Source organism: Clupea harengus, chromosome 14, assembly GCF_900700415.2.
Source record: "Clupea harengus chromosome 14, Ch_v2.0.2, whole genome shotgun sequence".
NCBI lineage: Eukaryota > Metazoa > Chordata > Actinopteri > Clupeiformes > Clupeidae > Clupea > Clupea harengus.
Genome location: NC_045165.1, coordinates 15803762 through 15816959, shown reverse-complemented (window position 1 = coordinate 15816959; position 13198 = coordinate 15803762). Strand labels below are relative to the sequence as shown.

Sequence of the window (13198 nt, the reverse complement as noted above, 5' to 3'; positions counted from 1 at the left end):
TTTCACATATGGAACCTGTAACATTGCCAGGTAAAAAGAAGATGTTAAAAATTAGGCAGTTCAACAAATAGCTCCAAACGTGACCAATAAAACACAATGGTCTATGGTGGGAGATGGCCTTCCCATGTCCCACCCTAAACAGTCTAACATGAAATTTCACCGTATACTGACATCTGTTCTCTTCGAATACCAATTTGCATTTATTTTGAATTTCAAAGAGAAGTGCAGACAAAAATCCATTTCATCATTGTACACAATTTGCATGCACACAGTACAGTAAGATGTTTAGTCTGAAGAAGTCCAAAAGTGAATTTTCCTTCAGAAACGGTTGCAAGTTATGTGCAAGCAAGTTGCAAGTTATGTGAACATGTTGTTTGTATATAAATGTTATGTAAATCATTATGTCTATGACAATGTCAAGGGGGCTCATAATATTTCAGAGTCAAATAACTACAGTACACCTATCTGGTGTTTGCAACTCTACTCTAAATGAATATAGGTATTTACTATGAATATTTATGCACATCCTGTGTTTCATATTCTACTGATGACATACTCATGCTTGATCTACATTTCACTATCAGACCAAAATATTGAAATTCAACAGTGGCATTTCTACAGTAAGAAGTAGGATATGTACAAAGGACTTCCTATTGGAGTCACTTTTATGTTTTCATAGGCAAATCATAAAGTTCGCTCCAGGAATGAAAACAATGCATTTCCTTTAGGCACGCAAACTTCTAATTTGCAAGTGAAATATGTACCTCTAAATTTTGTATCATTGGCTCCGAAGGGCACGAAACACATCTCTTGCTCCTACCGACAGGTAAGCTGTTTTGGGAGTTCTGAAACGTATTCAAGTTTTATTTTTAAAAAACTGTCAAGGAAATAGATATACGCCTTCCAGGTAAAGTCATTGTATGCATGGAACTCATTACATTGAATGTATTTGTGTGTTTTATGTGATTTTAACGTTATGTTGTCGGAATATGTTTTTTTTTTTTTTCATATCAAAATGAATACCCATTCTTGAGTACATTGAGTAAGAGGTTTACTGGAGAGAGAAATTATAGAAATTATGTTGGTATCACAGGCAAAAATGGCTGTTCAGTTAAGCTATACCTGGATCTTCTTATGGACCACAATAGCAATGTCATTTGCTACTCAGGGCACGAAAGGTAAGTTTCATTCAAAATGTGTAAGAGAGGCAAGGGCCATTGGCATCTTAAGAAACCAATTGCTGCAACACTATCATAATACTATTTATTTTGCCAATTAAATCTCCAATAAGGCTAAAGTTGCCATTAATATTACTTTGTATTGCATAGTTTAGGATTTGCACATATGGTCCAATCATTTAACTGCCTACACTTTGCTGTGTTATTATGTCCATGTGCCACTACTGTGATAATTCAAATCTAGTTCTTCTTCTTCTTCTTATTATTATTATTATTACTGATTTATGTGGATGACTCAGCTCAGATACTACACAGATACTCAGATACTAATACACTATCACTCCTTAGTTCTCTTTCAACATATAAGGATCTGACATGTGTTTCAACAGTTCTTCAGTTTTAACTAGATCATAGAATCCCACAGATTTAATATTTCTAGTGGAACAGGAAAAACAACAAAATTCTCAATGAATTGCAGATTTTACTTCTTTTAAAATGTCATTGTATGTGTTTTTTCGTCACACAGCTTGTTTAAATCACACAAAAATGGTTGTCATCAATGAAGTGTCAGAACCTCTAACACAACAGAATTCCACATGTTCAGGTACTGTAATAGAAAGTATATCTGGATAATCTGCCTAAGATTTGACTAGACTAGATTAGCCGAATGTGGTTCATTTATATCAGCGTCTCTTGTTTCTTCTTTCCAGGCGACTGTTCAGTCTTCAGCAAGCTGTGCATATATAATTTTAACAAAAAACATGCTCCTGGTACGTAGTGTACATATGCCACTTCAACACAACTGTACTCTCTTTATCATTTGCACTCCAACTCGAACATGTTTAACTGATAGTGATATATCATTAAATGAGCGCCAATTTAAAGCCACTGAAGTGCATTTATGTGTAATCTGTGCATTTATGTGTATTCTCCGTGCTACACACAGCATGCAATAAATCATGCCACACAGAAGACGATACACCCTTCATCTATAATGTGACGAAAATGGATGACAAGTACAACTTAGTCTTGCATAAAAGCATTCTTCATCTAGTAAATATCTGGATTGTACGGAACTGGACATGGATGCCCTCCTGTGGTAAGTGGTAAAGTTAATTTATTCATGCACACAAAACACAAGCACAGTCAGGCTGTTTCTCTGTGTCCACCTTCAACTGTGTTTGTTTCCTTTTCTCTGGTCTTGACAAATGCAAATGTGATAAGCAGAAATATTGTGACACAAACTTTCCCCTGCCCTCCTTGAATTCTATCCTTATGCCTAGTCTACAAAACCTTTTCCATTTTTGTCAGTAAAAACAACATATTGCGCCTTTAATGTTGCTGTGAAGTTCTCTCTTTATAGCGTTCTAAAAACTCTAACTAAACCTTTGGCGCACCCTTCAGGAAACTAGAAAGAATGCAGGTGTTAGTGAATAGAATCTGTATGTTCCATGGGAATCCATAGCTATTGTGTGGGGATGTGATTCTCAAGACCAAAATCTTGGTGTCTCATCTTTGTTTTGAACACATAAAAACTCCTGACCTCTGTAAACACTGGTATGACACTACTTATGACAACAGAAGCCCAAGCAGTACCCGCCGGAGAAACCAGCCCTATTGGTTGTAACCAAGCAGGTTAGTTTCTCACAATTTTCTCCTTTTAAAAAGTTCGCAATTCTAACTTATTCAGCAAATTCCTCCTCACGGCCCTGTAGCTGTCCAACAATTCCAGCCAATCTACATGGTGCATGGAAGGGAGGGGTGTAATTTGATTGGCTATCGTCTTTTAAGAATCATTGTGACACGAGTTTCAGTGTAATTTGAATTATTAACCAAGTCATCATTCTGTAGTGCCTGACCTTGAGCCTCTCTTTTACAGAAAACTGTGGAGATTCTAATCTTGTAATGAAGAATATCAGTCCTTCTGTGGAATGCAAAGATAAACCGTACATCGAATTAAAATGTGAAGGTGAGATGAGACAGTCTATCATTTGTCTGTTATAGTGAAATTATGAGACTCAACGTGGCAAACAGCACACCATATGCTAATACTTGGTACCAAGTAAGCATCCAGCCTCTGTCCAAGTTCCTTGTGTCGTTATACAAGTAAAGTACAGTGGGGAAAATAAGTATTTGAACCCCTGCCGATTTCGCAAGTTTGGCCACTTGCAAAGAAATGTGTGATCTATAATTGTAATAGTAGGTGTATTTTAACAGTGAGAAACAGAATATCAACAAAAAAATCCAGAAAACTGCATTTTATAACATTTATGACTTAATTTGCTTTTGATGCAGAAAATAAGTATTTGAACCCCTAGCAAAACATGACTTAGTACTTGGTGGAATAACCCTTGTTGGCAAGCACAGACGTCAGACTTTTCTTGTAGTTGGTCACCAGGTTTACACACATCTCAGGAGGGATTTTGGTCCACTCCTCTTTGCAGATCCTCTCCAAATCCTTAAGGTTGCGTTTTCAATGGGAGGGAATGAGGTTCAAGCCCAATATTCCACGTTACATGGCCCCATCCATAGTCCCCTCAATGCAGTGGAGTCGTCCTGTACCCTTGGCAGAGAAACAGCCCCAAAGCATAATGTTTCCACCTCTATGCTTGACGGTGGGGATGGTGTTCTTGGGGTCATATTCAGCATTCTTCCCTCTCCAAACGTGGCAAGTCGAGTTGATGCCAAAGAGCTTGATTTTGGTCTCATCTGACCACATCCTGTCTCCCAATCCTCCTTAGAATCATTCAAGTGTTCATTGGCAAACTTCAGAGGGCCCTGTACATGTGCTTCCTTGAGCAGGGGGGCCTTGCGAGTGCTGCAGTACAAACCATTACGGCGTAGTGTGTTGCCAATGGTTTTCTTGGTGACTGTGGTCCCAGCTGCCTTGAGATCATTCACAAGCTCCCCCTGTGTAGTTCTGGGGTTATTCTGCACCTTTCGGATGATCACCGATACCGCACGAGGGGATATCTTGCATGGAGCCCCAGACCTAGAGCGATTGACAGTTTGGTGTTGCTTCCATTAACGAATAATCGCACCAATAGTTGTCTGCTTCTCACCAAGCTGCTTGCCGATGGTTTTGTAACCCATTCCAGCCTTGTGCAGGTCTACAATCTTATCTCTGACGTCCTTGGTCAACTCTTTGGTCTTGCCCATGGTGGTGAGGTTGAAGGTGTGAAGTATGATTCTTTGGACAGGTTTCTTTTATACACGTCACCAGTTGAGATCAGGTGTACCTTGTTAGGCCTAATGAGGACTAATCTGTGTGCTTCTTGGGCACATAAGTGGTCATTGGGAGCCAGAATTCTTGCTGTTTGCTTGGGGGTTCAAATACTTATTTTCTGCATCAAATACAAATAAAGTCATAAATGTTATAAAATGCAGTTTTCTGGATTTGTTTGTTGATATTCTATTTCTCACTGTTAAAATACACCTACCATTACAATTATAGATCACACATATTTTTGCAAGTGGCCAAACTTCTGAAATCGGCAGAGGTTCAACTACTTATTTTCCCCACTGTATATAAGCTGGTTGTCTGTGTTAAGCAATATGTTGCTAACTCATGTTTTCTATTGAAGGAACCAAGCCTGACTACTTCATACTGACTCAAGACGAGGCGAACAACAACACCTTATGTGTGACCTGCGAGAACCCCAATAAAAAGCCAGAGGCCAGTGTGTCCCTGGAGAACGTGACTGACACGACGGGCCTCGTCAGTAAGGACGGAACTGTGAGTGCCTCAAAAGCCAGGTAAGTATCTGCAAAACCCACATCTGTGTGGCACAGAAAACAGCAGAAAAAGGTCAACACTGCACTACAGAGTGGCGGGCCAGAACCTGGCTTTGGAAATAGAACCCTTCAACCAACAGTTGAGGAGACGGTTCTGTACGGTCAAAACACAGTGTATATCCAAAGCCATAAAGCCAATCAAGTTTGCATTGGTTTCAGCACATAGCTTTTTTATTGTGCTGCTGTACAGAGCACATGCTCTAGACTCGAGGGTGTTGGCCACTGAGGCCTCAATCAGTGCTGTTTTTAAAGACCTGTATTAGTTTTTTTGGCTGACTCAGAAACAGATCTGGCTTGGATGTGGCCCAAATCAGGTCCAGGTCTGTTTCAAAACCAGATGCTGAGGTGCAGCACTGCATAGCCATATATGCTTGTAGCGCTTGCGTGTGGTGGATGATTTTGAATGCTTGAAATCATTCTTTTCTGGCAATGTAAAAGTGTGTGTTTCTTCAGATTGTTGTGGCCCCTTGCAGACTTGCGTACATATCCAATATCTCTACGAATACAGTAAATCATTTACATAGTTAATATGTGGGAAATTGAATAACCTTGCTGAAAAATGTATATCACCCATTACACATACAAGTGAATGCTCTCTCTCCTGCCCCTACTTCCTTTCTTTCTCTCTTGATCTTTTGTGTCTGTTCACGGACATAGCGCTGTGATGGAAGACATGAAATCTATCCTGAGTAAAATAGGAAACGCATCGAGCGCAGCTGTGTCACTTGGGGAAATTAAAGGAGTTGTCCAGCGGCTTAAGGAGAAGAAGCGTGTCTCCATTGCATATTCCGCGGAAAGCAAAGAAATGATAGTAAGAAGAAATTTTTTCATGATTTCTGATTCGAGGTTCAAAGCTAGCAGTAGTGTTGAGTAAGACTACCACCTACAATCAGTATATTTCCTGGTGGCATGGCAGCTACAGCAAAGTGCTACCAGCTCCAAAGTAGAAGGGCCTAGAGAGCACATACTGACCTGTATAAGGCCTGTACCTCTGTACGTCACTACATAAAATCATCTGCTAAATGAATAAATGAATGTGTAATGTCTCTTGAGATGCCCCATATCACAGCTAACCAGACACACTATGCATCACTTCACAGCTTGTGTCCAATCCAAACGCACAGAAGACACAGTTCAGCTGGTCTGTTGACCTTCCTGCAGAGGCTGTGAATATATCCCAGTCAGCCAATGATGGAGAGGGGTTTGCTTCAATACTGCGCTTTCCTAAAATGACCCCAGTAAGTAAGATAATCTGAGTGTGAGTACTCATTATCTTTATAATCTTTCTGTTAGAGATATTAAAGAAGGTGGTTGACAAGGGATAAAATGTCAACATTCCAATAAGAGGAATTGTACAGTGAGAAAAGGTGGTCATTTCACTGAGCATTGTTTTTCATATTTTACACAGGATGTCAAAAATAGCACAATTTTAAACGATGCAGTGTATGGCATATCAATGGGCGCCCGCATCTCCAATTTGACAGACAAAATAAACCTTCGGTTCAAGACTGAGAGACTAGTAAGTGCGTGAGCAAAGGGGAGGTTCAGAAGTGAATGTCATACTTCACCACTGAGAATGCTGAATGCAGAAGAGATTTAAAAACTAAACGAAGAGCCATTTTCTCTGTTTCAGCAGGCGGGTACTGAGGTCAAGTGCAACTCCTGGGAAGGTGTCGGTATGTCATTTTTACCCAATGCATCCTAAACATTCAAACAAGCAAATGAAACAAACATACAACAGCAATACAGGGTTTGGTGAGCTTAATGTGAAACATTTCAATTAGATGTTAAAATGTAAAGTTAACTTTACAGCCAAGTCTCCCCAAGCTCATGGCAGTTCCTGATTTACTGTTTGTGGTCCGATGAATGCCATTAACAGTATTAACTGTCATTAACTGTGATCACTGCAGTACTCCCTCTTTCTCTGTTGTCATGAGTGTTTTATGTGGAGGACACTGGAGGAGTTTTATCTTCTTACATGTTGTCTCTCCCTTTCTCTCTGTTTATCTCCCTCCCTCTCTCTGTCTCACACCCCTCCTTCTCTCTCTCTCTCTCTCTCTCCCTTTCTCTCTCTCTGAAGGGGACCAACCCAACTGGACTGGGGACGGCTGTGTGACAATAATGTGCAATGACAGCACCATAACATGCGAGTGCTCCCATTTGACCTTCTTTGCCATTTTGATGGTAAGATGAATGGCAACTCTCTCTTTCTCTCTCTCTCTCTCTCTCTCTCTCTCTCTCTCTCCCTCTCCCTGTCCCTCGCTCCCTCACTAATACCACAGAGAGAAACATACTGTGCATACAGACCACAGATGGTGGTGTTGTTCTTCACTTTCATATCATAATAGTGGAATACTTGCAATAACAACATACAGTATGTGCAGTTTGTCACTTGTTGCTGAGGTTAAAAACATTGACATTTCCCAAATAACGTTGAAAGGAGTCCAGTGCAGTGAAATGAAAGTTTTGAAACACTTGAAATAATTTAATTTTTTTTCTTTCCTCATTTCACTCCAGAGTTCTCCTCAGCCTAACGGCACCATCACAGATGCAGATCTCAACTCCCTGACGTACATCAGCTACATCGGCTGTGGCCTTTCCATGTTCTTCCTAGGGGTGGCGCTCTTCATGCATTTCCTGCTACGGTACACTGGGCGGTCTTAACTAGATTTTAACATATACTTTCAATGTCATACTTGGTTGGCTCATTCTTAATTATTATTATTAAAGGCACGGTCCTTGGTTTTAATCCATTACACTTTTAATCAAATTCAACAAAAATCTCCTCACGCAACTAGCTATAAATCAGAAATAAAGTGGCTCGGATCAAGCCATACACTATCCCAGCCAATCAACAACGTTGTTTCAGGAGCACGGAAGGAAGTTTTTTTTTTGTTTTGCCGTTAAGTTGAAATATCAACAACTAGCCAGGATCAAGGACTGCACCATTAATTGTTCTGGCACTTGTGGTATTGATGCTGTTCTATTGTGTTTTGTTTCATTGTAACTTTGTTTGATTCGACACAGCAAAGGCAAGTCCAGCCAGGCCATCCAGATCCTGATGAACCTCTTTCTGGCGCTCTTCCTTCTCGACCTGACCTTCCTGAGCAACGAGTGGGTGGCCAACACGGGCAGCTACCCAGGCTGCATCATCATCGCCACCCTCATGCACTACTCCATGCTGTCCACGTTCACCTGGTTTGCCATGCAAGCGCTCCACCTGTACCTGGCCTTCGTCCGTGCAAGCAACAATAAAACCTACAAGAACTACATGCTGAAGATGTGCCTCTCTGCCTGGGGTGAGACAGAGTCATGCTTAGCATATGCGTTTTCTCCAAAGTCACTTACAGGAAATAAAATTAACTATTAACTATTATTAAATAACTAAATTAATGGATGATGTTCACAAACAAATTAATGATAGCCATTAGTGTAATTTTAGCATCCAAATTTAAACCCTACACTGGAGCTGGACTAAACCATCATCCATGTAGTTTTCTCATATGGCAAAGGTTATGTGATGTTGAACAGAAAAATGTGGCAAAACTATTCATCTATCTGAAAAATGTTTCCCCAGAATATGGATACGACTCTTATTGGTATTATTTTATTGTCTTAAGTGTAGAGTATCTATATACTATATCCGACCTGGTTGATATTGGCAAAAAACTTGTTCTCTGTTTCTTTCTCAGTTTGTCCTGCTGTGGTCGTCATCATACTTGCATGTCTGAATGAGTACAAACTGGTGACCATCACCACCACCAGTGGATATGGAGCACATATGTAAGTGTATTTTCTGTTCATGACATGTACAAATGTGTAAGTCATAACATAAACTAAGTCATTGACATTAAGTCAAATCAAATCAAACTTTATTTGTAAAGAGACACAGATTTTCCAGAGATAAAAAAACAGGAAATGACGTAGTAACAATACTGGCCCTGTAAAGGCCTGCTCAGTACGGTTATCGTCAAACTAAGTGACAGCTGCTAGCTGCTTAGCATGTCATTAACCTCATAGACTTTCGGGTTTTACCAGCATTAGGGATTTAAGGTGCCATGTTCCTTCCACCTCAACAGCAGTGTGCATATTGCAGTAATTTATTGTACCACTTCAATGACAGATTGACCCAAAATTGATAATAAAAAAAAAACAATCGATAAAACAAAATAAAAAAGCAGACTGACCTGCTGAAACAGCACTGTGATAATCATTTGAGTCTATACTATGGTGATCACCTCACTGTTTCAGACCCACTGACAAGCCATCTCCAGAACATTCATCTCAATCTTCAAACCTAACACTGATCCTTTCCGCTATCCCTCACAAGGTGTTGGATCACGAACCCAATGGTGCACTATGTGGTGAACATCGGCTACTACGGGGTGGTGTTCCTCTTTACTTTGGGTATCTTCTTCGTGATAGTACAGAGGATCATCATGGCCCGTAAGCTGAAGGTACAAGACGCCAAGACTCCCTCCACCTCCAAGAACCTGATGACCATCATGAGCCTGTTTGCCCTGTTAGGTCTCACCTGGGGAGTGGCTTTCTTCAGCTACGGGGCCATGCTCATACCATCATACTACATCTTCAGCATCCTCAACGCCTTTCAAGGTAACAGCAACAGCCAACGAAAGAGTGAACTGCAGGCAGCATTTAGAGTTATGAGCTTGGATGTGAATTCAATGTGACACCAGAAACTGCATTAGAGTCCGGTAGTGCTAAAGTAAAAGCAGCTTCTGAAACAGAGAGAGACAGTACAAAAACAAGAAAAGGAAGAAAAAGAGAAGAATTAAAGGGGGGGGGGGGCTTTAAAAAGTTACAAAGACAAACGTATATTCAAAAATAGAAACCTGGTTCTCCAATTCTAAGTTAACAGAAGCAATCAGTTTCAATGGCCTACACGTCAAGGGCTTATGGTTCAAGTCTAGTTCTGGCGTCAGACGCCAGGATGGTGCCAGTGACTCGACAAGTAAACAGCCTGTCATCTCTCAGGCGATCCCAACCACATCATAACCATATAACACTGTATTTGCACGGGAGAGATAGGAATAGCACAGTTTGTTCCTTATTTTCATACATGATGCTAGGTACACTTCCTCACTGTCTGTGGCAAACCAATACTTTGTCAAACCTTCATATAATAAAATATCTCACTAGTGTCTTTCAAAATCCGTAATCTAAAACAACATGAATGTAAATGTTATCAATAGGCACTAAGCCCTATTTGATAATACTTCAGATGCTCAAGTCTACAGAGCAGGAGGCTATAACCATTAGTAGATCATATATCCGAAAAGAAAAAGTATGGTGGTAAAGCCACAAGGTGAGAGAATTAAACAGTTATTTCTCCTCCTCTGCCCAGGCTTGTTCCTGTTCATCTACTACTACAATAGCAGCAAGGTCCTCGGCGAAGACTCGGCCGCCAAGAGCTCATTCAAGGACAGCACGTCTTCCAATACCGCTATTACAAACGTCTATGATAACATGCACTAACTGCTCATGTTTTGTTTTTTTTAAACAAAACAAGGGTCTTCAAAAATGTTACGTTTTTAGATGATTCATAATTGGTTCTTTAAAATACTGCAGGTTCTACACGGAACCTTTTCCACAGACAGAGATCCTGATTGGCCGATGGGAAGTAATAGATTTATTGGTAAAGATCTGAAAGTTAAAAGGCGTGAGGCTAAAGGACCCTTTTGGGGCCTCTGTGAAAAGCCCACTAGAATTGAGACTCCTCTATGGAGAAAGTCAGATGACACTTAACTTATCTTTCTAAACATAATGCAGGTCTAGACCATGATAGGGTGAGAAAATACACAGAGTTAAACCTTTGATCAGTAGCCTGCAGAATGTTTGCTTCAGCTAGACATTGGCAAATAGAAGAGTACCTTGTTGTAGCAGACTGAGAACTTCATTAGTTTGCTATGTTAATTAAGTTATGTAATACTGTAAAGACACGGGTTAAATGGTGAGGTAGTTGGAGTTACATTAGTTGTACAGTCAAATTTATATTATGCAAAATCTATAAAATGCTTAACCCTTAGAAAATAACAAGAATGACACAAATGTGCATGTTTTATTCGTAAACAAATGTCTATATATTATACTATGTTTTACACTTTAAATATATGTATACAGATATTAGCCTACTGCATATCCCCTGTGTATACTTCAAAACATTTATTTAAAAAATGTACCCTGTTTTGTATGAGTTAATGAGAGAAGTGCCAAAGAATTTGCGTTATGCAAATCCACCAACACTAGGGCGCAGTGTCGGTTAGTTTTCTGTCACGCCACTCTCTAAAGACGGTTGGGGTTCAACGACAGAGAGACGCTGGTCAAATATGCTCTGCAAACGGCAACAGTAGTAGTCTTTAGTAAACATGTGTGGCATGCATGACTCCTGCTGCAGACACCAGTAAAAAAGATTACTCCAAAGTCCCTGAGTCACCCATTGAAAACGGGAAGTCGGGTTATGCTTCACAGCGAAAGGCCCCGTAGCTTACAGTTATGTTTTTTTTTTCTTGATGAATCTTACTCGCACGAAACACCCCTTAGCCCTTTCAAATACCATCTCCACATCAAGAACCCTTAACCAAAATACATCTCCATTCCAATAGCATTATATGATGTGCGGTAAAAGACGACTAGGCGCAGTCAATGAGGAAGGATGTCTTGCGGCTTTGACTCACCGCAGAGATGGGAAGCCGACCTGAGTGCTTTGCGTGCCTGTGGATAATTACCGGACCGTCTACTGAGGGTTGTATCCAGTGGCATGTGCGCTTTACACGCAGAGGAGAAGTGATCTCATGGCTACCTGCAGCGATAAGAGGCTGCAGGAGAACCGCTGGCTTAGCCCACTGGTTAGCCTTTGACCCCAAACGCTAGCCCTGACCGTTTGTATATTTTGATCCGTCTTTATTTACCGAACTTTACTTACTTTATTTGTCGTCTGTACAAATGTTATTTTTATGAATAAATGATAACCTAATGACGAAAAGTCTTAAAAGTCTTTACTTACCTAAGCGTGTAAAGTTATTTTAGAATTTGCATGACACACAGGCAAAATTAAATAATTCGTTCTGCAGGTGGATTCAAGAGGGTCAAGTACTCAGCCTTTTTATTTTATTATTCATTTTAACCCAAATGTCTGCAAGAGATGTCTCTACAGATGAAACATGCGCTGGTCCTACTTATATATGTCCATTTGCGGAACTTCACCATTGAGGAAGTCATCTCTTCCTTTTGCCGTCCTTGGAACCACAGCATCCGTTCTCTGATGACCGCGGTCTTGCCTTGCCCACGTTTAGATGGTTTCACAAAGGCATTCTTGAATGACTGCAGTTTACTAAACTGTAGTCTACTGTGTGCTTAAAACACACAATGCTAAGAGTGTGGCCATTTTTTTTTCTTCTGAACTGCATTTCTGTTTGTTGCCATTATCCCTTTGATTTAACTGACACACAAAAAAAGAATGAAAAGACAAAGGAGATGAAATCTGGAAGGCATGGCTAAGCACAAAAATGTGGTCACGTTGAGCCACTGGAAATTGTTTACGTGAATCATATTGGCATTTTGATGTGGTGTAAGTGGAATCAGCGTAGGGAATATCTGTGGCAGTTGTTGTTTGTGGGTGGCATCCCGTTTGGCAACCCTATGGTGAAGATATCCCTGCAGGATGCAGCCGAGCCCAGGATGGAGGCTGTGCAGGGTACCATCTCCCCAACATACTGTAGATTTGACACGTCTTTTGTACAGTGATGTCCCTTGTCATAACGGTGCAGTAATGTGTTTAAGAGGATTTGGCCAATGTCTGGGTCTACTAGTGCTTCTTTTCAATGAGAATCACTCAGATACCATCAGACGGACAGCCAGGAAGAGGAAACTTCTATTTGCATAATAGTGTGGCGTGTTGGGGTAGAGAAGCTTCCGGCATGCTGAGGAGCAAGGGACAATGGGTGGCTCCCAGAATGCCGTGCGAAGGAGAGACTGTTTTGCTCTGAAGTGTGTAATGTTCTGTTCTGGAATAATGTGGTTTATGTCTCCCTACTGAGTCTAGTGTTAGTGTGTGTACCTGTCATCATTTTGTCTCTGTGTTATGCTGATTTAGGTCCTGTATTACTTAATGGCGTTAGCCTTGCTTCATCTATCCACCGTCAGTGTAAATGTCAGTGTGAAGTAAGACCTACCTTCTGTTTCTCTTACACTGTATGTATGAGTGT

General features: G+C 40.6%; 1 protein-coding gene across 1 annotated transcript; it reads left to right on the top strand.

Moving 5' to 3' along the window:
• The first annotated feature begins 815 nt into the window (after positions 1 to 815).
• On the top strand, positions 816 to 11969 carry LOC116223517 (adhesion G-protein coupled receptor G2-like). Its single transcript, XM_031580558.2, has 18 exons — positions 816 to 826; positions 1094 to 1178; positions 1705 to 1782; positions 1889 to 1948; positions 2125 to 2277; positions 2760 to 2813; positions 3058 to 3147; positions 4763 to 4934; positions 5631 to 5784; positions 6074 to 6211; positions 6382 to 6492; positions 6607 to 6649; positions 7054 to 7157; positions 7491 to 7618; positions 8001 to 8272; positions 8666 to 8756; positions 9304 to 9587; positions 10339 to 11969. The coding sequence occupies exons 2-18, from the start codon at positions 1100 to 1102 to the stop codon at positions 10467 to 10469; spliced, it is 2142 nt and encodes a 713-aa protein (XP_031436418.1). The 5' UTR covers positions 816 to 826; positions 1094 to 1099; the 3' UTR covers positions 10470 to 11969.
• Positions 11970 to 13198: the final 1229 nt, after the last annotated feature.